Consider the following 25250-nt stretch of genomic DNA (forward strand, 5'->3'; position numbering starts at 1 on the left):
AGCACAGCCATTAGATGTTATCAGTGTGCAAAAAAAAATTAAAGACTGAGACTGGAGGAAGCTCATGAATTGAATTCTTACAGCACTTCAAAGCAATTTGTGCATGAATGCAAGCATTTATTCTTCTAATTAAAAAAGGAGAAAAGCAAGCAAAATAGCAAGACATCATTTACATGAAAGAGGGGGGAGTAAAAAAAACCCCAAAAAAACAACCAACAACCAAAACTCAAACAAAACCTCCAGTGTTAATCAAGCCCAGTGTGGATTCCAACCCAGAAAAAGGAGAGAAAGCTCCAGATTTAATGAGGGAAGGCGAGGATGAAGGAGAGGAGCAGAACTCGCCTCGGTGCTTTCTCAGCCATCCCACAGGAATTTCCACAGCCAGCCTTTGGGAGCAAAAAACCATCAGATGCTGTGCAAAGCAGGGATTTGATTTTATTCCTGCCCCCTCACTGTTTTCCAAACAAGCCAAGGCTGGGGGCTCTGGGGTCCTGGCTCTGGGTCCCAGGGGATGGGATGGTCCCACCACAGCAGGGATGGAGAGGGGGTTTTGAAATATGTTTCATCCTAAATAAAGGTAAGGATCCCCACCTTCTACAAAAGAGCAGTGCTGAAGTGATAAGGAATATATTTACCTTTCAAACAGCCAGTAGCAAGAAGCTACCCTCAACTCCAGTTTAAAAATCATGGTGTGCTCTTCTGAGGAGCTCTGATTAACAACCCTGAATGATTTCTCTGTCTCAAATTAGCCTCAAATCAGCAGCTGAAATTTGTAAGAACTGCCCCCCAAAAAATCTCACTAAAGGCATCATTTCACCTGTGCAAACACAACCCCTCCATTCCTATGCAGGATTTTTTCAGTTTCCACTCAGGCATCTCCTCCTTAGCCAGGGGAGGAGTTTTCTGCAGTTATTTCAATGCCAGGGATGCTCTTGGCCTCCAGCTTCCCACAAATTCCAGCCACACATCCTTGGAGTCACTGCAGGAGGAGAGTTCTGCTGGGTTATCCCAGATTTCCCACTGGGTATCCTCAAGTTTCCAAGGGAGAAATGCACTACCTGCAGCTTCAGCTCTGCTTGGAAGAGCTGCCCATTTCTATGAGGTCAGTGTTACTGATCAAAGACAGAGGAAAAGATGGGAGAGAAATCACAGAAATCACAATGCAAAAAGGCTACAGAGCACAGAGGGAAAAGAAACCAGCTTTCAGGATGTTTAGAGACAGCCTGGGCTCTTTTGGAACATTGTTTTTTCCTCTGCTCTGAGTTGTTTTTACCTCCCCAGTGCGAGGAACAGGCTGGGCTGAGAGCTGCACAATCCCAGCTGTGGAGGATGGAATTAATATCTCAAATTGATATCAGATTCATGCTCTGCAACCTAAACCACAGCAGACCTTGCCACAAACCAGTAAGCACAGTGCTGGGACCCTGCCCGTCCACACAGTCTTGTAATTTCTGGCCAGCAGAGCACAACATCACGAGGACAGGGCAGCCAGCAGAACGTGGGAGCAGATTTCTACTGTAAAAAAGGGATTGAAACTAGAGGGAAGCAGCTTTTCAGAAAAAAACCAAGGCAGGAAGTTGACAGTGGCAGCATAAATTCCTTTCCTGATGTGATGTCACTGCCAGCTGGGTTGTACCTATTAAAAAGATCAAAAAGGCCTCAAGTGCACACACACTGTTAAAATTCAAGCAGTGACAGAGGCAATTATTATTTTCCATTCCCTCTATAAATATTACCACAAGCTGCTTTTTCACAAAACGTTTACAAACTAGGAAGCAAATCCATGCTCCTAGTAATGAACACAAACCAATTTCTCTTTCAAAACAGGAGAGAATGGTTTGACCTCTCTTTTAATCTCCAGTCACGTTGAACTTTGTCTAAATAAAAATATTTTGGAATCCCTGGAGAAAAGGCTGCTCGTTTACTCCAAACAAATCTCTGCTGTGATTTCCTTCTATGAACTCTCCTATTGGAGAAGCACTCGTGCTGATCACGGCTAGTGTCATCTCCATTAAAGATAATCAAGAATCCCCAGGCAGATATTTGCACTTGAAATGAGATGTTTCATAACATTTCAACGCTTCCTAACATCCATTCATATTTAATTCTGGAGGGTGCTTCAATGCACATCAAATATGGATCAGCCCAAGCAGTTTCCCAATTAGAACTCGTTCTGAGCACGAGGCCAACAGGACTGAGCGGCAAACCTGAAATTGAATTAAGGCTTTAAGGCAGGATAGAGACCCCCTCCAGCTCAGCAAGCAAAGACATTCCCTTCCTGCTGCCTTTCTGTGCAATTATCTGTGTGTTGCACATCTGTCTGAGCATGCAGGAACGCCACCATAATCCACTTTGGGATCGGGATTAGCCAGTTCGGGCTCCAAGGAGAAATAAAGGCATTAACACTGCTTTGAATGGAGAATGGAAGTGGATTAATGCTGCTCAGGGAATGAATATTCCTGTTGTCTCACAGTTACTCCTGCACTGGTAGCTGGATTTCACTGTCAGGAGGCTGAGGGAGGGAAAAAAAACACTTAATGGGCTGAAAAACTTTCATTACGCTGATAGTGATAATTAATCTTCACAAATTAATGAATAAATTTTAACTTTAATAAATTGTTAATACCCAGGAATTAACTTAGGTTTCTGTTTCAGCATGGAATCTGTATGTTAATTTCCAGATTCCATGTGTGTTTTCAGTAGTTTTTGCACTGAGAGACAGTGGAACAGCTCAAAACTCCTACCTCACCTCCCCAGCTGGACTTTTATTCTGGTTTTTCACTCCTAACAAGGACACAAACACAAGGCTACAAAGCCAAAAGCATCAGGAGATACAAAAGTTCAAAACATTCCAAAAAGTGATGCCCATCCTCAAACACAGAGGATGAAAATGAAGGAGTGTAAATTTCAGAGTCAGGATGATTTGAAAAAATATTGAATTTCTTATGAAGAAAAAGTAAATGACGAAAATTCTCAGAGCCATGCAAGGCAAATCCTTCCTCCAGTGTCTCATAGCACATTCAGTCAGGGTTATAAATTAGGGGATGTGCTCCTGTTTCTCACTTGCAGATGAATGAAGTGGCAACAGGAAGCAGCTGCCTGTATCTTACTGTGTGTGAGTGGTAAGAATTCAGGCAAAATTTAAAATAAAAAGGACAATGTGGCTGCTGTAACAATATCACCAATCCCAAGGGCCACTGCCACCAGTTCCCAGGGTCTTTTCCACATTTCCTGGCTCTGCAGTCCCTCATCCCCCCGTGCCAGGCTTGGCTCCCTCCTCCACAGCACGTTTCCAGTCTGAGCATTGTCTGTGGGAACACCAATTGTCCCCACAGAAAGGGCCCCAGGGTGTGTTTGGGTTTGCTCTGCTCCACGTGCTTGCAGGTACTGCAGGTGAGCCCTGCCCCAACCCAAAAAATGGGGAATGCCAACCCAATCCTCCCAAACACCGAGCCAGGGGTTGATAAATGAGAATTACTGCACCCCAGCACAGTGTAGGAGTGCATTCTCATTGACAAACACAGCAATCACTAATTGCTTATGTTAATTGGATATTTTTTTATGTGTTTGCATCCAATTTCCAACATTATTAACCACAAGCTACTATTTCTATAAAAGTGATTGGATCCTCTCATTTAACTAATCAAAAAAGAGCAGGAGACTCCCACAATGAAGCTAAAAAATAAAGTGTAGAAGAAACTGGGGGAAAGAAAGTTCCTGAATTAATTTTGCTGTGTTCCTTGTGGAGAGAGGGGACACAATGAAACAAGTGGTTTCGACAGTGTCAAGGCCATTTTAAGTTAACAAGTTGCAAAAATAGTTTTGTTTTTAGAGTTTGGCATACCCTGATCAGGCACTAAAACTGCCCTGAAAGACAAAACCAAAACAAACCCACACAAAACAATAACACCCAACCTGCTCGGTTATAATTAACCTATTAATTAAAAGTTAATATTCAACTGCTGACAAAACCCTAATGAAAATTGAGATATTGGTTTTAAAAAAATCCCAAAGCTGCATTTAACATACCCCCCCCAATTAATCAGCTGTTGTTCCACCTGGTCTGAAGATTCATTTTACATTAATTTTACAGCCCTGAATTAACAAAAAAAGAGGTTTCTTTGACATTTGTGGAATCCCAGACTGGTTTGGGGTGGGAGAGACCTTGAAGCTCATCCAGTTCCACCCCATGCCACGGGCAGGGACAGCTTCCACCAGACCAGGCTGCTCCGTGACTCAGGAGATAAAACCCAGATTATTTCACTTAGTTTGAAGTAAGAAGATGAAATATTCTGCATGGAAACGTCAGGAGGAGAACACAATGCTTGGAAATAGCACCGAGGAGCTGGGAACACTTCCAGGACCAGCAGGGCCATGGAGAGCACACCAGGTCCCCATCTCAGACTGCTCCTACAAGTTTCCTGCCCAGGTATTCAGAACTTCCTGGGAAAACCAAGGTAACCCGCACAAAGTGACAAGAAACCCACCAGGCACAGCTCTGTGACACCCCAGGTGCTGCAGCAGGAGCAGCCACCACCACCTGAGCCAGAGGCTGCCCCCTGAGCAGTCCCAGCTCCTTCCACAGCTCAGCTTCAGGGGAGTCCATCAGGATTTACCCCTCCACTCAAAACCAGTCCTGAGATTCCAACCATTCATCAAAAAGTCCTCATGCTACACCAAGGCTTGATCCCTGCATGGGTCCTTTCCAACTCAGAATTATCTCTGCTGGCATTTCCCTCTGTTTTAAATATTTATCCCCTTTGCCACACCAGGGGTGATTGCTGGATGTCAACAGACACCAGAAGAGGCTGCTCAGATTTCAATTTCTCCACCAAAAAGACACATTTCTACCTCCTTCTGCACAGGGCCACAGTGGCAGAGGAGGAGCCACAGCCACGGAGAGACGTGAGGAGCCCACGACCTGCAGCTCATCTGAGAGCAGAAGAGCTGCAAACAGCCTCCAACCACTCGTTTTCTGGGGTAGAAATGCACTGAGCAAAGGAAAAACACACACAAAAAAAGACAAAATTGCCATTTTCTTGCCCAGACAGAAACAAATCCCAGCACCACATCTCACAGAACAAGAAGCTCTGCTCAGATTTGACAACTCACATTCGTTCCAGCAGATTTTTATTTTAAATAGGAGCTTCCCCCCACAAAAAAGCCACATTTAGGTTTTCAAAGATTCTTAATTTTCCTTTCTGTGGGGTATTACTGTATTTCCTTGTCCTTGGAGAGTTTTATCTGGGATTACACACATGTACCAAAACACAGCTGTTCCACTTCTTGGCTCCTTTATTTCTTTCCCAGAGAAAAACCTGCCTCTATCAGGCACCCAATTAGCTGCTCACTATCAAAAGGCTGCTTGGGCCTTTCATCTGCTTGAAAACTGGATTCAAGTGAGAGGGTGTCATGGAAACTGTGGCTGGGGTCATTTCCTGTTGCAGTTTTTCAGTCACCAAAAATAAAATAGCAATAACAATAATAGAAGGTTTTTTGCTGATTAAAAAAAAAAAAAAGAGTATTTGTTATCCCAGCTTGCAAAGCAGCAGCTGTGTGAAAAGGAAAATTATATTATTTTTCATGAGAAATCTTCATCTGACAAAGTAGAAGCTGATTTCAATTCAAGGTTCAACACTCCCTTAAAAAACTGAAGATCACACGTGCAGAACACAAAACTTGCAGCAAATATGCAGTGAAATTAATGAAGAATTTAAAATTAAAAGGCCAGCTCACAGACTACCACAGACTGTTTGTTTCTCTAAGTATTTCACAGAGCAAGTGGGATAGAAAATGACAAATAATTATATAGGAGGTTCTAGCTAATGAGCTAAGGATGGTACTGAAAATTAAAACAGAAAAAAAAAGGGAAAGTTTATGAACCAGGGAGCTTTTTGGCCTTAAGATGAGTCATAAATAGAGGTAATTTAAAAAAATTAGAAAACTTCAGTCCTTTGCCAGACTTTCTTCTATTTTGATGAAAAAAAGAGGGAGAGAAAAAAAATTTGCACAAATTCCCAGAGAATGGATTTCTTAAACACGGAGTTAAGTGGGGGGAAACAGGGAAATACAAATAAATTCCTCTTAGAGAGGAATTAAAACACGGATCTGACTTCTGCAAGTGATCTTTGGTGAGAGAAGCTTGAGGAATACCTGGCACACATCCATTGATGAGCACTCCTAGGAAGGTCCTCACTTGGCTTATACAGAAAACGCCACAAGTTCACTTGGCAAGAAGGCCTGGAGTGCTCCATCTCCAAAAGCTTCTCCCAGCTATTCAGATGAAATTCTCCTCAGCTCAACACCTCCAGATTGGCTGACCCTGAGACAGAAGGGCTTCCAAGCCCTCAAAGAGCAGAGCCCAGCCCTCTGCCTGTTCCCCATGGCCATGCACGTTCCCCTGGCAGCATTTCCCAGCTGAATTCCCTTCCAACCCCCCTGAAGGGTTGGAAGGGAATTCAGGAATCAGCCCTTGGTTCCCTCTCAGCCACCACACACCCAACAGCTCTGCCCTGGCAGGAGCTGCAGAAGCTCAGCTCAGGGCAGACACAACAACTTTGGCTCTCTCGACACCATGGAATCTCCAGCTTGGAACAGCCAGAGCAGACACATGGATGAGATGGAGACAGGCAGCCCCAGGCAGGGGAGGTTCACTGTGGTATCCACACACACCTGCCTGGAGCTGTCCAAGCGATTCCTGGACCTTCCTCTTAGGGATATTTCCTTGGGAACGCACAAACAGCGTTTGCACACTGACCTTCCCACCAGGGATGGCTCAGGGTGGACACCAGCAGGAATTTCCCCATGGAAAGGGTGGCCAGGCCTTGGCAGAGGCTGCCAGGGAGGTCTGACTGCTCCAGGTGGACACCAGCAGGAATTCCTCCATGGAAAGGGTGGTCAGGTCTTGGCAGAGGCTGCCCAGGAAGGTCTGACTGCTCAGGATGGACACCAGCAGGAATTTCCCCATGGAAAGGGTGGTCAGGCCTGGGCAGGGGCTGCCAGGGAGGTCTGACTCCTCATGGAGACACCAGCAGGAATTCCTCCCTGGAAAGGGTGGTCAGGCCTTGGCAGAGGCTGCCAGGGAGGTCTGGAGTCCCCATTCCTGGAGGTGGCACTCAGTGCCCTGGGCTGGGGATGAGCACAGCTTGGACTCCACGGTCCTGGAGGGCTTTTCCAACCTTAATGATTCTGGGATCTGACCCAACTAGAATCACACCTATCCAATTTCTAATTTAATTAAATACCTGCATTTTCTTGTGTATGTTCCCCCATCTCCACAGTTTGGGGGTTTTTTGTTAACAATCTTCTCTCACTTCACCTTTACTCAGCCATTTCCAAACTGGAATAGATTTCCTGAAGTTCCTGCAGGAGCTGAAACTCTCTCTGCTTGTGACCCCACAAAGCACCACGTGAATTATCAACAACAGACAATTGGGGTCTTTTTCTTTACCAGACAAACCAGGATTTTTTTTTTTTTTTTTGCTGAAGTTTCCATCCTTTTGTTAATGGAAAGCTAAATGTATGTCCATTAAATTCTTGTTCTCGTGAAGATTATTGCCAGGCCATGCTGAGCACATCCATGACCTCGCAGCCTTATTTTTTGAGGATGAAAGACAAGGTTAGAAAAAGGATTTTTAAGAGCCACAGACAGGAAACAAAACGTAGCTGAGAGATTAAACAGAAGATGAAAGACAACATCAAATCTCAGCTGACAAAAATAATAAATAACAAAATATTAAATTAATCAAATGCTGTTGTGCTAAGTGGCCATTACAGACAAACCTGAGAAATAAAGGACTGAGAAAAGGTGTCCCAGTGTCCCCAGGTGTGGGGACACAACCCGGGAAGGTCATTGGGAATGCAAAGCCCCAGCTGGGGCAGGAGGAGCCCTCCCCCACTGCCATCCTGCTCCCCATTATTCTCCACTCGAGCTGAAAGCCACAAGGGCTTTTCCTCGGCCCCGCCGTGTCAGGCAGACTTGGGAAGCTGGGCAGGAATTGCCGAGGGATCCAGGAAGGCACAAAAGGCTCCTGCCACAAAGGGCCCTTTCATCTGGGCCATGTGGCCATTAAACACGTCCTGCTAATGTGCATGAGCTTTATAAAGTGATTATAAAGTGAGGGCTCAGTCACTAACTCAGCTGCACCACGAGGTTTTTAAGTCTGTCACTGGAAAACTGGGATTTGAAGCGAGGAGCTGGGAATGCTGCACAGGGCCTGCTAACTCAGCTGAACGTGGATTTTGTGTGTTTGAAGGCTTCCACTTCTTCATTTAGTGACACTCAGGCACCTCACACTGCTCAGGAAAACATGGAAAAGAGGATCCAAGCCCTGACACTGCTCCTGCACCAATGATGCTCTGAGGACATTGGAATCGCTGCTCTGGCAGGCTGGAAACAGAAAGTTAATAAACTAATAAATAATAGAAATAATAGATCAGATCTTGCTGTTACACCACGGATCAGGATGAACTGGTGAGCTGCCACCCCTGCTCTTACCAACACCAAAGCAGTGCACGGCCTCTTTCTCCATCTTTTGCCTCCCTGTCCTCTTCCACCAGGGGCTCAGCATCTCCTGAGATTTTGAATAACTAAGCTAGGTATAGACTCCTGCCAGCTCTGTGAGAAAGAAAGTTACCTTCTGTCCACCAAAAGGAAAAAAATCTTTTTAAGAAAGTAATTTTTAAAAAATCTTTTTCTTTCTACATCACCAAGCAAAGGCAGAAGTTGGGAATCCTCCCCAGCATGGGTGTGGCTGTGGGCCAGCTTTGCATTCCAGCCTGTGCAAACCACAGCCTTGCTACAGCAAGGTTTCCAGATTTTAAATCTGTTTTTAGACTCGGGGCCCGATGCTGACACTGGCTCCAACTTCATTTCCGAGCAGGGATCCCAAACAGGCTGTGAATCTCTTCTCCTCTCCCAGGGGCAGCAGCTAAATTCCAGCCCAGCTCCTCATGGGACAAGGAGGAAGAGTGGATGGTGGCAGAGCTGCTGGGGTTTGTCACACACACCAGCATCAGGCGTGTGCTCCATCCACCCCCATCCCTGCAGGAACAGGGAATCCTGGAATGGTTTGGCTTGGAAGGGCCTTCAATCCCATCCCATCCCACCCTGCCATGGCAGGGACACCTCCCACTGTCCCAGGGGCTCCAGCCTGGCCTTGGGCACTGCCAGGGATCCAGGGGCAGCCCCAGTGCCAGGGCCTCACAAGGAACAATTCCCTCCAAATATCCCAGCTAAACCTGCTCGCTGTCACTTTCAAGCCACTCCTCCTCTCCTGTCTCTCCATGCCCACCTCGAAAGCCCCTCATGGATATCTGCCACCAAGCACCAAATTCCAGGGCATCTGGTGGCATCCTGTTATTCCATTCCCTATTGGAGGAATAATAATAATAATAATAATAATAATAATAATAATAATAATAATAATAATAATAATAATAATGATGATGATGATGATGATGATGATGAATAAATGTAATAGTGCACATAAAAATAATGTGTATAATAATAATATGTTAAAATTATTTATATCATTTATATACATACTAATGTATATACAAATAATACATTAAATATATATTTAATAACATACATAATAATGTATATACATTATTATGCATATAAATGATATAAATAATGTTATTAATATCATTTATATACATACTAATGTATATACAAATATTGTATATAGGAATAATATATAAAATTGATATATAATTTATATATCTAATGTATACAAAATAATAATGTCTATATAAATTATATATTAAAATTATATATATAATTTATATACAGAACAATGTATATACAAATAAAAATGTCTATATGAATAATATATTGAAATTCTATATATAATTTATATACATAATAATGTACATAGAAATAATAATGTATATACAAATTATATATAAAATTTATATGTATAAATTATATACATGATAATTTATATAAAAATAATAATGCATATACAAATTATATATAAATTATATACATGATCATGTATATAAAATAATGCATATAGAAATAATAATGTATATACAAATAAGATATATAAATTATAGATATATAAAGTATATACATGATAATGTATATAAAATAATAATGTAGATACAAATTATATATATAAATTATAGATATATAAATTATATACGTGATAATGTATATAAAAATAATAATGTAGATACAAATTATATATATAAATTATAGATATAGAAATTATATACATGATAATGTATATAAAATAATAATGTATATACAGATTATATATATAAATTATAGATATATAAGTTATATATGTGATAATGTATATAAAATAATAATGTATATACAAATTATATATATAAATCATAGATATATAAATTATATACATGAGAATGTATATCAAATAATAATGTATATACAAATTATATATATAAACTATAGATATATAAATTATATACATGATAATGTATATAAAATAATGATGTATATACAAATAATATATATAAATTATAGATATAAATTATATACATGATAATGTATATCAAATGATAATGTATCTACAAATAATAATGTATCTACAAATAATAAATAGAAATTATATATATAAATCATAAACATGATAATGTATAAAAAAATAACAATGGGTATTATGTATATCCATTATATAATGTATATTATTTGTATATACATTATTATTTGGATAACGTATATACATTATCCAAATAATAATGTATATACAAATAATATATAGACATTTTATAGATGTAATTTATATATAGAGAGATAATTTATAAACATGATAATGTATATAAAAATAGTAAAAATGTCTATAAAAATACCACTGTAGGAGAGGTCCCTGGCACCTCTGGTTTGGATCCAAGGCCCTGGACGAGCAGGGGCAGCTCTTGTGGCAAAGCTGCAGGGAGATGTGGGGAGATAAAAACAGGGAAGAGCCTGGAAGGAGCCTGTCCTACACAGGGTGCACCTGCACTGAACATCCAGAGCAGCTTTCTTTACAACTCCAAAGAATCCCAAACTCACACCTTCCTGCACTAAATATTTCAGTCACTGTTATCCCCATCCTGCTGGTTTTTCCTCCTCTTCACCCTGACTTTTCAGGCTCTGTGAAGCCACCAGACAACACACACAGCCCCCAAGCAGGTCTGAGGTTTCCAAGGAGCCCTCCCAGAGCAGCTCTGCATTCATTTCACCCCCACATCTCCCCTTCCCAAAATAGCTGCTGCACCTTGGCTCCTCCAGGAGAAATCCACCATTCCAAGCACTGGACACCGTGGTGATGGATGTTGGGTTTCATTTATTTTTGGAGGCTGAGATTCTATTCTTGGAAAGGCAGGAAAAAGCAGCATTTCAAAGTCTGAGGTTGCAATTACCAGAATATACTTTTTTTAAAAAAAAAAAAGGTATTTCTAGACTTTCAGCCAACCCCTTGCTGAATAAATACATAAATAATGAAGGGGGAGGCAAAATTCTATTTATGTGACATCACAGTGAGTCGATATTTTAAAATTCATGAGATTGAATTTCACAGCAAATAAAAACAAACAACTGGCCATTTCTATTTCTATTAAACAAGTTATCTCCTATCATGGCTCTGCTGGGGTTGCTTTAATTTTGGCTTTGCAGCCAGCAGCTTTAATGGAAATACAACATCACCAGTATGTCAGTGTTTAAAATTTCAGAAACCAAACACAACTTTTGGAATAAAATTCTGTGTTCCCAGTGGTGAGCTCAGCACAGCAGAGGTTCCTCTCTGCCAAGAACAGCTGCATCATCATGAACTGAATTTAACAACTTCAAGACCATGGAGCACATCCATCAAAGCAGCTACTGAAATGATCTAGGGATTGTAAAATATAACAGCAGCAGAATTCAAAAGGAAGAGCCAGAATAAGATCATTCATAATTATAGCTTCATTACAGTCAAAAATAAAAAATTAAAGAGAAGATTTCTTGTTTTCCCTCATTGCACTAATGAGAAGCTTGGCTACTTGGTGCCATTGGGTTTGGATTTGCAACCTCCACCTTGGTGAAGCTCATCTGCAGCTAAAAAACTCTCAGAAGGTCACAATTTCCATCCTCCTCCTGCAATGCATGCAAATATCAACTCTCTTCCATTTTTAAAATCAAAACCTCCTTCAAGGAAGACACAAGAGACTGTGTACCCAGGAATAGGAATTTCTAATTTCAGTCACACAGATCAAAGACTGAAATCCACAGTTTAAAGCCAGCTGCCTGACCACAGCTGCCTGATGTGACAAACAAGCATCCTCAGGGCTTATTCCTGCCTGCTCCAGAAAGTGCAGTTTTCCCTCTAAAATGCTGTGTGCAGCTGAACTCCACCAAAAACAGACCCAGGGAATAAATCCCACAGCACACCTGGCAGTCCTGGACAGCCACTGGCAAAAGGAATCAAAGGCAATTCTGAAATTCGTATTCCAGACAATTCCTTGGGCAAACAATGTGCCCAAGGAAGCTGAACTACCTCCAGCTGTAGCTTATTTGAATTAAATATCCTTTCTTTGTTAAAACTGCTAAGTGTATTAACCTCAAATTAAAACCCTATTTTTATCCTTCTGTGCCTTCCATACCACACAAAAATCCTGTCTCCAGAATGGTGGTTTGGCCCCTCTGGAACACACCTGTCCATGAGGGCTTGACCAGACTGCTGCCAACTGGAAATAGAGAATGGAGGAAAAAAATTGCCTTTTTAAAATTTTTTTTTTTTTTTGCAGTTTCAGCTTCCAGTAACAGAATATGAACTGCAATTTAGGATCCATGGAGTGGAAGTGGTTTTTCCTCCTCATTTCACACTCCCTGCAATGATGATCCTTGATCCTGCAGCATCCTTGATGATTCTGCTTCTTTCTTATTCTCCCATTAGTCTTTATCAAAAGTCAGAAATCCCACATGATTTCAATATTGGAGAAAAGAGGAAAAACAATCTGTTAATTCACTGGCCACCAACAAGGCAACAAAAATATCCTGGATGTGACCTCCTTCTGTACCCACCTCCCACCAGCAGCCTGGGCTGGCTTGCCATGGACAGGCAGCCAAAGAAAACAAAAGTTACTTTTAGGAAAATTTCCTTCTGCTCCCACAAAATGCACAATTCCATGGCCGCCCCAAGGAGTCCATTGCAGGGAATTCCCAAAAAGCTCTCCTGGCTTCCAGCACATCCAACACCTCAGCAGCCCAAGAAACCTCACAGCACTCGTTTTTCTCTTCCAGTACAAGCCAGTCACGACCACAATCCCAGGTTCTGGGAAGCACCAGGAGCTGAGCCACCATCCCACACTGGAGCAATCCCACCTGACACAGCTCCAGGGAGGGTCCCTGGGCAGGAGCAGCTCTGCTGGCACCCCACACTCTGCTCAGCTGCAGCACTGCTTGCCCAGCTCCCAGCTCACCATTGCAGTGCCCAGTGCTGCTCTGACACTCCTGCCCCACACGGTTTGGGGCTCTGCTACAGACATATTTTATGAACATTTTTTCTGCTAAATTTTTTTCTTTTGAGAAGCTGAGATGCTTCAGCTTCTCTATGTTTTGTTGTTTTGGAATGTGATTTAGAGAATTGTTTATTTAGCAGGCAAAATTGTTTTTACTTAATAACTAATGATAGTTACTCCTGTTGAAGCTGTGAGCAGTCACAAAATTTTATAATCATTCCATTCTTTTCTTTTCTAGCCTTCTAATGAAATCCTTTATTCTTTCAGTATAGTTTTAATACATCATTTTCAAACACCTCCCCGGGGTTTGTCTGCCACTGAGGTGAAGCACAGCCCAAAAGGAAATGTTCCCAATTCTTCCTTTGCTGAAAGGGACAGAAGCAGGGTCTGAGCAGGGCCAGGGAGGTCATGGCAGCACCTCAGCCCTTTGCTGTGGTGCCACCACATCATCTCTGCCAGGCTGAACTTATCTCTGTGTGCACTTTGGTGTGAAATCCCCCAAAAACAGCACAAAAACAACCCTACAGCACAAAAACAACCCTACAGCACAAAACCAGCACAAAACCAGCCCTACCCGGGGGAACACACCAGAAATTCTGCTCCAGGCATTCCAGCTCCTAGGAACTTTTCTGGCAACTTCCAGATGTGTCTATTTTGAAGGGTTTTTTTTGTTTTTTCCCTTGGCCTCATTCCCACCTGTGACAAGCCAAAGAATAGCCAGAAATTCCTACAGCATCGCAGGGATATGTGCAAGAGAAGGTCAAAGCTGGACAGGGAGCATGGCTAGACAGTTCTGCAGACATGCTGAAAGGAAAATTGCAGTTTTTTATCCAAAAGGTGGAAGGGAGCTCAAAACAAACAGTCCAAGTTGTGCAGATCTGTGAGCTCAGAGGCCAAGAGCAGCACAAAAAGCTGTTTTTATCAGCTGCTCCTGGCTGGGAAGCTGCTAAAGGGAGATGTAATAGTTTGCTTTTACTAATTATTGTAATTGTGCAAATATACTTCTGCAAAGCCTCTTGGGAGACTCTCCATGGAGGCAGTTGATAAAGTGACTCCATTAACACTTTTCCTGGGATTGGAAACGAGTGCTCCTGATTTGTGGCACCAGGACTGTTTCAAAAGTCAGCTCGGATTTTCACGGCTAAAGCAGACCCGTAATTTCATCCAGATTTCTGCAGAGCACAAGACTCAAGCAATAACTTGGCTTATGCTTTATATCAGAAAAGGAAAATTTCCACAACAGACATTGCATAAGCAGCCGTGTTTTTATACTGTTTTCCATGGAAAAGAGAACACAAGGATATCCTTTCAGATTTCACTAACACTGCAGGGTCTTGAACAACAACAAGCTACAGGAAAATGATGACTGAGGAATGCAGGCTCTCTATATTTTTACACTTTATTCTGCATTAAATCTACAATGCAAGAGCCATTAATCAAAACCTCAGCAAAATTTTTGACATACAAAACAAAGATTGATGCATCAGATAAGTCGCTAAAATTGCAATTATTAAGTTATATTATTCTTCTACAGAAAAAAAAAAATAGAAAGTAAAAAGAAATCTAGTATTTTCCTATTCAGATGCACCAAAATAAATCATTCCTGGGCCACGATCCAAGCCTTATCCAGGAAGTGTTGCCATTTCCAGGCTTCACAGAGACCCAAGCTCGTGTAGCCCCAAATCCCAGTCCCAGCTATGGAACAACCCAAGAATGGAAAGAAACAAAATTTGGGGTAATTCCTTAGAGCTGGGCAGTTCCATACAGGAGGGCAATGAACTGACAAGGCTCTAAGCATTCCTTGGCCAATTCCTCCCCAAAAACCCACGAACAAAACAAATCTGTTTACTCTTCATTCTCCCTTTTAACACACAGGAATAAAAGAAAAACTGGGAAACACACACCCAAGAAAACTTCCTAATTTTTTTCCAGTTCAAACACAACTTGCCTCTCTGAAAGAAGAGAATGTCTCTATGTTTTTTACAACAAAAATCAGGGTTTTTTTTCTCCCCATCGCCTGCCCAGGCTATGACAGCAGAGCAGCTTCTCAGGCACCAACCCCTCCAAAAAAACCGAGTGCATTTCCTTGTGTGCCTTCCCTGTGTTATCAGCCCTGCCACAGCTGAGATCCCCCATCACCTCCCGGGATATCTGAATTCCTGCTGTCCCCGGGAGCGCGGGATCCTCGGGCACAGCTCACTCATTATCTGCCAGCCCACCTTGCTGCTCCGCAGCCCAACTTTTATCTGGCCGGGCCAGCTGCATTCCCGGTGTTTGAAGTGGAATGTCAGCCCTGGCTGGTGCCACGGCACTAAGGATGCCCCGAGCCCTTGAAGAGACGGCTGGAAGCCGAATTAAAAATTCAGATTTGGTCTGCCCTTCCACCAGGACCTCTCGCTGTCTTTTGGAAATGTTTCATGGTAGGAAAAAAAAAGGAATATGTGTGGGAAAGGATAAAAAGCTTGGGCTGTGAGAGAGCCTGGGATGAAGCTGCTGTAGCTGGACTCAAACTAAGGCACAGTCGTGGAAAACAGATGAGGTTTTGCTTTACTGGTTTCTGCTCTGTAATTATTACTACAGCACACACTACTTCCAAATAATATTAAAATAACCCAAAAAGGTACAGCTGAACACTTAACAGCCTTCCTGACTTATGGGGTTTTTTTGTATTTCAGCTTCACAAGATGAAAATAATAGGAAAAATAAAAAGGAAGCAGTTTTTTGTGCAGAGGGTGCACAAGGTCCAGGTTTCAGAGCTGGAGGACGTGGGGTTTTACACCACTTGCTGTGCAAGTGCCTCACAGTCACCACAGATTTATTTATAAAGAGCCATCAAAAGAAGTGGAGAAATGTGTGAAATTTCAGAGATGGAGGACCAACATTCTGGCATTTAAACTGGTCAGCAGGACAGCTCAAAATGGGATTTATCTCTTCTAAGTAGTAAATCCATTAGCCAGAAGACAATCCCATTGGAAAAAATAAATATTGCTGCATTCTGTCAGCGCTCATTTTCAAAAAGATCGAATTAATGGACAGTTCTGGTGACTCCAACTCTTTTCCATCACCCAAAAATCCTCAAAGAACGTGGATTTTTCAGCCCATACAAACCCTTGGACGTGTCTCTGTGTTGTGCTTGTCTGAGCACAATCTGTTCTTCTCGAAAAACATATGGCCAGACAAGCTATTAGGGAGACAAATAAATAAAAAATATGCTTGCCAGTCAGCCAGGAGAAGCCTGTACTAAGCTGTTATTTTACACACCACTGCATCACCTGATGTATTAACACATTATTGTTTGCACAGTAGCAATATCAAAAATAAACAGGGAAAAAAGTGACCAGCAAACTGCTTTTTTTTCTTTTTTTTTCAGATTCAAAATGCATTTTTTTAATTCCAGCCCCCAAGATCAGTAGCAGACAATGAGAGAGGGCTGTGCTTCCCTCTCAGAGTAGGAGCTAAGGATTAGGATGGCAGAGCTGCCTTCACAAATATTCGAGGCCCTGTGGGCCTACAACTTTTGTTACTGTCTGGCTGGAAACATCAACATGCATTTTGAGAGTTATAGAGGCATTTAATGCTTTTCATCTTCAAAGCATTTCTCACTCCTTTCAACTCTGCCTGCAAGTATTATATCCCTGTTTTGGAGATGGAAACGTTACCTTGACCCACAATACCAAAAATATTCCTCACCTCACCCAGAGCAGATTTAGAGGGTTAAACACCCCCAAGACCAAACCAACCACTCACAAAAGTTCTGGTGTATTCTTTTCCTTGCCTTCACCTCCCAACTAAAGAATTTGAGTTGTTTCAACCAACCACCTACTCTGTAATTTCAGCCAGGCCAGAGAAGCTGGGATCAGACGAGCCAGGTAACAGCAATGGTAAAACTCCTCCCGCAGACCAGGTCATGCCACAACCACCAATTTAGCTGTAATTTTAGTTAAAAAAGCCTCTTAACTTTTAATTAGTGCTGAGTGTCAGCTCTGCCCAGGAGAATATATTCCAGGACTGTCACACAAGTAGTCATTGAGCGAGCTGCAGCCCTTGGCAAGCCATGCCATGGGATATTCAGAGTTTGCTGAGGAATGACAAGAACACGGAGCTGGGAGTGCACACTGCCTCCCAAGGATGCAGCCTGCTGCCAGAAGCGTTCCCTGGAATGACAGGGATGCTGCCGAAAAACAAAGGAACAGTTACAGGTGACCGTGGTACAGCACAGCCCACAACCCTCCTCCAGCACCCTCCGTCCCACAGCAGGGAGAGGGAGGGAAGAGGCTGTGGGGAGGTTGTTTCTGCTGCTTTGGGAAATCATTTTGGACAGAAACACAAACAGATCACCCCTCCTGCTCAGGGCAAAAATCCCTGTAAAGATGGGTATGTACACATCGCTCACACCCCAGTGTGTGAAAGGGAAGACACAGAATATTAAGACACAGCAACGTCATTAACCGGGGGTTTGGCAGAACTGTCAGACAGGGGGAACAATAATTAATCAGAGCAAGGGAGAAAATCAGACAACTGATGAACTTCCAATATTTAACCACTCCTGGAGAAAGAACACAGAGGCAGACAGCCAGGAACCCACACACACTGCAGAGCCCAGCACGTGTTCTCACTAAGGGAATCCCTGGTAGGGTACAAACGTGTACCTTCTAATTGGAAATTTAAATAAGAAACTCTTAAGCTCCTGTTCAACACATCCAGCAAATGATGCAACTCACGAGTTGTCACCTACACTACATGATCCTCAGCTGCTCTAGGCAGTGCCATTCAAGGAATAAATTCATAAATGAAACCAGAGCATTGCATGGGCGAGGAAACAAAGCACTCCCCAAAGGTAACAGTCAGACACTGCCCTCATGCAAGCCTCTGGAAATAGAAAGCAGCAGTGTGAGAGCCAAAACCAATTGTCACACTGGTGTGCCACCAGAGACCTCTCTCATCCTCAGCCTGCCTGTAGCTTCAACCTCCCTTCCAGCTGTACCTCACTCCTCTCAACAATGTAAAACGATGTGATTTTCTGAGAAACAGTCAGTCCTGACTGCTGCTGGAGCAGTGCCATGAAGCACAGGTAGGAGAAGGTGCCACAGGAAGGAACCAGCAGAGAAGGAGCTGGTTCACAGCACCGCCAGCACTCCTGCAGAAATCTGATTTATTTCATATCCCACAGCTTCCACACTCATTACTCCCTGCCCCTCCAACAGGCATTTAAGGCTCACACATTCCATCCTTCTCCTCTTACCTCTTCCACTTGCTCCTCTGCTGTCTGCTCTGGAGACTCCACCTCACCCTGCCTTCCTGCACTTACAGAGGCTCTGTCCACACTTTCCTCCTTTCCCAGACTCAAAACACACCCAACCAACCTCTCACCTTCGCTCTACTGAAGCCTTTCCACCTGCTCCCGCACTCATTGGATGCTTCCTCCCCACCTCCAGCTCAGACCGACCCTTCCTGCAAAGCCCTCTGGTGCCACCACCTCCTGCCTGCTAGCAGGATGTGCAGATGTGGGAGCCACAGCTGGCAAGGACCAGAGCGTGGGGAGAGCACACAAGGGAAGCACTAAATCCTGCCACTTCCTCCTCTCTGGTTTATGAAGCGAAATAAAACTAAGGGCTGGATGTCAACCCTTCCTCCCACCACCACAGCTTCCCCTCACCAGTCCTGATTTGGGACCTGTCACCCTCTAAACCAGGACAACACCCTTGGGTTTGTATCCAGTTAAAGCACAGAAGGGTTCTCACTCTCCTTCCAAAATCCCACACCTTTCTTTTCTGTCTTTTTCTGCAAACACAACCTGTCTGCCTCACCCCAAGTATCCCCACAGGGGCACCTGGCACCAGGTGCTCACCACCACTCACCAACTGCCCTGAACACGCAGAAAAAAAGGGGAATTCTGTGCCAGCTACACCCATTCCTGCCTGAGCAGGCTTTGGAAATTTCAGCCCTAAAACCAAGTGAGAAGCACGGGCTGCAGTGACACATGTCATAACATTTTTTATTCTACTGTAGGAGGTCAGCAAAAAAAGCTTCTAAAATCAGGGGAGGTTTGTTCCCACCGGTTTTTAATCTTAAACAGCTGTAACAATGTTCCAGGGGGGAGCAAAGGACAGGCTGGGCATTAGCGTGATGAGAGTTGAGACAGTCAAAATATGAAGCATATAAAAATAGAGCTGAGTACGAAAAGGCTTTCAGTTTAACTACCAGTTCCACCACATTAAATTACTTCAGGGCCTTAAATATCCAACTAATAGCAAACAGAATTTTGACATTATTTGCATCTCGGTGCACTGGAATCCAGATTGTTCCTGAGCTCGGATCATCGGTGCAATTCTTGGAAAGAAAACCTGGCTCATCCTATGGTTAATTCTTGCAACAATGTATATTTCTATGAGCTGCTTTTTCAAATACAACACACGTTGAGGTGATCGCATTATAATTTTTTTTAACGCCAAAAACGGATTTAGCAATGCAATTATACTGCCTTAATTTGCATTAACAGAGACTCCACCAAAGCAAAGGATTATGCTTCTATCTTTTGAGGGCAAATACACACATGCGTATGCACGGCAGAAGGGGGAAAAAAAGGACTTCCTTGAATTCAGTACATCAATAATGTACCTTGTTAAGTGAAGTCATTTAAATCCGCGTCTTCTCAGCATCAAGGACAAGAGACAGCTCAGTGTTTGCCCGGACAAAACGAGCCCTAGGAGGCCGCCCAGCACAATGATGGTCCAGAGGTGAGAGAATGCAGCCAGTTTAGAGAAGATAAAAGGCCATTTGGGTAGAGACCCCCGCTGATCCTATGAAAGTGTCTCCTTTTCAATCTGGGAGGCTTTTAAAACTGCATTTGCTACTGACCATACCTTCCCCCTGAAAGCCGCCCGGGATCCGATTTCACTTTTCCCCCCTCCAGAGAGGGTCGGCAGCCGCCGGCCGCACCGCAGGTACCAGCGCTCCCTGCAAGTCCTACCAGCCCCCGGCAGAGCACCCGCAAACAACGCACAACTCCCGGCAACGAGAACAGCCTTCCCCCGCATCCAGCATCCGAACAAACTCCTCCGGCCGCACTCTGAGGCCGGGAACCATCATTTCCCCCGATCGCCCCGCAGCTCCTGCCCGCGGGATGCTCGGCCGGGACCGGCTCAGCGCCGAGTCCCCGCCCGGAGCTGCCCCGGGGCACGGCGGGCTCAGCCCCGAGCCCGGCCTCGGGCCCCTCCGCGACCGCGGGAGGCGGTTTTGGCTACTGCTATCGTGTAAATCGCAAATAAAAAGAAAAACTGCCCGTGCCCCGCCGCTACGGCCCCACTCGCCTCCGGGCGGGAGGTACTGCGGGGGAAGCGGGGCCGGGGAGAACCGGGGCTGAGGGAGCGGGGCCAGCGAGAACCGGGGCTGAGGGAGCGGGGCCGGCGAGAACCGGGGCTGAGGGAGCGGGGACTGGAGTGAGGGAGCGGGTCCGGGACCGGGGAGAGCCGGGACTGAGCGGAGCCGGGGCTGAGGGGAGCGGGGCCGGGGGAAGCCGGGGCTGAGGGGAGCGGGGGCTGAGGGGAACGGGGCCGGGGGAAGCCGGGCAGCCCGCGCAGGGGGGAGGGAAAGTTTGCGAAGAAGAAAAGAACCGATGGAAGAAAGAAAGAAAGAAAGGAATGGAGAGAGAAAGGGCAAGGCAGGAATCGGGAAGAGCGTGCGGAGGAGGGAGGGAAGGAAGGAAGGAGGGAAAACCAGGCGAGGCGCGGGCCGGGCCGGGCCGTACCTGCATGGTGACGACCCTCAGCTCCTCGGTGGCGAGTTTCCTCATCTGGCTGGCCAGGACTTGCGCCTCGTCCAGGATGGAGAACTCCGCCTCGGCGGCGCCCAGCGCGCACAGCAGCGCCAGGCACAGGAGGCCGAGCGGCCCCCGGTCCTCCCGGGCAGGGGCAGCGGCGGCGGCGCGGGGCTGCAGCCGCCCGCCGCCCCGCGCCATGCTGGGGGAGCGCCGCGGGCAGCGCCGGCCGCGGGCAGCGCCTGCCCCGCTCAGCGCCGCGGGCCGCCCGCCATGCAGGGGACGGCGGCGGGCGCTGCCCCGCGCCCGGCTCCGCGCTCACGGCGCTCGGCGGGCCCCGCGCTCCGCGGCCCCGGCAATGGAGAGAGACGGAGAGACGCAAACTGCGGCGCGGAGGAGGAGCGGGAGCGGCGGGGCCGAGCGGAGGCGCCGCGGGCAGGGGGAGGTGTCTGGGGCCGCCGCGCTGCGGGCGGGGGCCGGGCCGGGCCCCCCGCGCCAGCCCCGCCCCGGAGGCCGCCGTGCCCCCGGACCGGGAGGGGGGAGCCGCGACACGGAGCGGGGCGGCTTCCATCGGCCGTGAGCGCGTTGCGAAGAGTCACCGCTCCGCCTGCTTTGATTTTTTAAAAAATCTTTTTAAACTCTTTTAAAACTTTTTTTCTTCCCCTTTTATTTTGTTTATTTTGTTTTATCGGCGTGCAACGTCTCCTTTCGCAACCCCGAGCGCGAAGCCATCCGTCCCCGGGCACGGCACCGCCCAGCGCGGCCTCGTGTCGAGCAGCGAGCCTTGAGGAAATGTTTGTAGTGCAACTGACATGGGCAATAAACAAATAAATGAATGGAAGGAACGGCGGCAAACACACAGCTGCACTCCCTGGAAGAGCAACACGGATAAAACGACAAACTGAGATACCTGGAGAAACATCTCCTTTGGGGCAGGAAATAAAGAATCATTGAATGGTTTGGGTTGAAGGGATTAAAAATACATCCACTGCCATCCCTGCCATGGGTAGGGACACCTCCCACTGTCTCAGGTTGCTCCAAGTCCCAGTGTCCAGCCTGGCCTTGGGCACTGCCAGGGATCCAGGGCAGCCCCAGCTGCTCTGGGCACCCTGTGCCACGGCCTGCCCACCCTCCCAGGGAAGGATTTATTCCTGATTTCTAATCTACACCTAATCCCCTTCAGTTTAAAGACATTCCCCCCTTGTCCCATCACTGTGCCCTTGTAAAAGCTTGTGCACAAGCACACGACAAGCCCTGCATCCAGTAACCTGTAGCAGCACATCAAAGTCTAGAATCACAGGATAAGTAAATTGGAAAAGACATCGGAGATCATCAAATCCAACCATTAACCCAGCACCACCAAGCCATGTCCCCAGGTGCCACCTCCACTCCCGACCATCAGGAACCAAGCTGCAACATCAGGTTGTGTCAGAAAAACTCAAACAAGGAATACATTTTGGACCTGGAGGTACCACCCAGCAACCAACAAGCCCACGAAGCCAAACACCAGGCCCACACAAAACACACACACCCTCCAGATTTACTCTTCGTTAATTAACACTTAATAATTGTGCAGGTGTAGATAATGTCTAAATAAATCTGGCCTGTAGAGACACAAGGGCTTCAATAACCCTCGTGCACAGTAACATTTTTAGAGTCCTACCAGAGCCACTCGTGTCCTGTAGCAGTAAATTCCTCGAGTTAGCAATTCCTCCAAGCATTCATACAACACATTATTTACCATAATCACATCCTATTTCCTTGAAATGTGGTTTCTATCTGCTCTAATGGTTGATTTTTTTTGACTTCTCCCAGGTGTTGGTGCCCACAGCAATTCCTCATCCCACTTTGTCAAGGATGGGAGCTGAGAGCTGGAACTTGCTCCTCCCAGCAGCACCTGCTGCCATCTCGGAGGGACATCAGCAAAACCCTCTCTCATTTGATTTTAATAAATGAAATTTAATTCTTCCTATGCAAAAGCTGCATCAGCTTTTGTTCATTTAGGTGATTTATGAGCCGAATATTATTTTTGTTTTATTTTTATTTTATATATTTTTAGTCAATACTCCTGAGAATCCTGGTTTAGCCAAAGCAATCCAAACCCAAAGGATGCCTCTCACAGCTGCCCTAATTGTTACCTTGTATTTCCATTGCTGGAGCGGCCTTTGCTACCTGAAAGTCAAGGATACTTTCTTTCCATCGTGCTGAAGCTTCTGGACTTTTGCTGGAAAATCTCCCCTGGTTCCAAGTGAGAGGCAAAACTCAGCCAAATTCATGCTTAGCAGTGGTCATTTTCATATTATACTTTATTTTATTAGATTCACCAGTGTAGGACATGAAGATTTAGCCAAGTGGTTTTTCAATATCCTGTCTGAACCACACTTTTAACAAATTTATTTTATTTCTTATGTAGCTGCATGTTTGAAAACTTCGTATCTGAACTTTGTTACATAATTAATTGTCAAATCAAGGTCGCAGCCAAGCTCAGGCAGTACCCAGCTGCATTTGGAGCTGCAAGGATTTCCAAGTCATCCCATTCCTGCAGCCCATCACAAGGTCAACACTACAAATAGAATTTTTTTCATAAACTGACCCCAGGAAATGAGTGGGGCAGTTGTCCCTGGGCTCCCAAAGCCCCGGGAACCCACAGAACAGGTTTCACCTTTTCCTGCACAACCAAAACTCACAGACTGCAGAGCCCTGGAGGCAGAGCCGGGCTCCTCCTGGAGTTCCCAGTGCTTCCTGCCTCCTCTGCCTCCCTGGAGGAGCAATCCCCGGGGGAGTTGTTCCAGGATGTGGGAACCAGACCCGAGGCAGAGTTCCAGCCCCGGGATCACCAGGGGGGTGCTCCTGAACAGGCTGGGCTCATGCTCAGTCACTGCCACGTGACAGAATGCTGAGGGAAAGAGAGGAAAAATCGCCCTCCAAAATGCCAAGGGGAAAAGAGATGAAGAAAGGACCCCAAAATTCAGATTCTGTGAGTTAAAGCTGCCAATTCAGACAATCTGATGTTTGTCACCTTCTCAAACCTGGACTTTCAGGGCTGTGGATTGAGTCTGTCTCCTCCTATCACAGAATCGTGGAATTGTTAAGGCTGGAAAACCTCCAAGATCATCAAGCCCAGCCCCAGCTCCACGTTTACCATTAAACCATATCCTCCAGTGCCACATCCACACATTTTTGGACACTTCCAGGGGGGGTGACTCCACCACTGCCCCAGCCGAGCCTTATCCATGAAGAAATTCCTCCTGCTACCTAATCTAAACTTCCCGGGTGCAACATGAAGCTGTTTCCTCCCATCCTGTTATTTTGCTTTGGAATAGACCCTGGAGAAGAGGAGGATCCCCCTAGCTTGGCTTGTGGCATCCCAAAATTGGAGTGTGTGCTGCTGCGGGCTGGAGAGGGAAAGGACCCGAAGGACCAAGAGCTGAAGGCTCTGCTCTGCTAAAAGCATCAAAAACTGAGGCCAGGCTTGAAAAACATCCCTTTTTCTTTCAGAGAGCATGGAAGCAGAGCTGGAGTGTGAGTGCTGGAGTGCTGGGAAGAGGAGGAACACGTGTCAGATATAAATCCCAGCCCTGTGGTGGGAGTGAACTCGCTCTGACAACAGCACAGGCAGATGCCAAGCGGGTCAGTCGGGACACAGAACAAGTGGGGTGGCTCTGGAATAGCTGGAGCATGCAATGGCCCTGGAGAAAAACACTATTCCTGTGGGGAATGACTCAAGGGGGCTTATTAATGGTGCATCCCCTCTGCAGGGATCAGGGTATTGCTGATGTATCCTCTCCAGTTGCTCTGCAGATAAATATTTCATTTCTGTTCTGAAATTTACCTGTAAACACAGATCCACATGGATGCAGAGGTCTCCTCTCTGCCCAGGCTGCTGTGCTTCCTTCACTCCCTGGCACATCCCTGTACTCTCCCAGCAGACTGGGAGCCCCACATGTTAAAAAAACGTGGTCAGACCATTGGAAAATCCCTTAAAAGGGGCACTGTTTTATGATACTGACCTTCAGGCCTGCAAGCAACACCATACACACTCCAG

General features: G+C 45.4%; 1 protein-coding gene across 1 annotated transcript in view; it reads right to left on the bottom strand.

Moving 5' to 3' along the window:
- The window catches only part of CACHD1 (cache domain containing 1), a 96591-nt gene extending 75185 nt beyond the window's left edge, over nt 1–21406 (bottom strand). Inside the window, exon 1 of the mRNA XM_059853613.1 lies at nt 21197–21406. Within this exon, the coding sequence (XP_059709596.1) occupies nt 21197–21406 (210 nt within the window). The remainder of the gene's footprint in view (nt 1–21196) is intronic.
- Nucleotides 21407–25250: the final 3844 nt, after the last annotated feature.

Source organism: Haemorhous mexicanus, chromosome 9 (genome assembly GCF_027477595.1).
Source record: "Haemorhous mexicanus isolate bHaeMex1 chromosome 9, bHaeMex1.pri, whole genome shotgun sequence".
Classification (NCBI taxonomy): Eukaryota; Metazoa; Chordata; class Aves; order Passeriformes; family Fringillidae; genus Haemorhous; species Haemorhous mexicanus.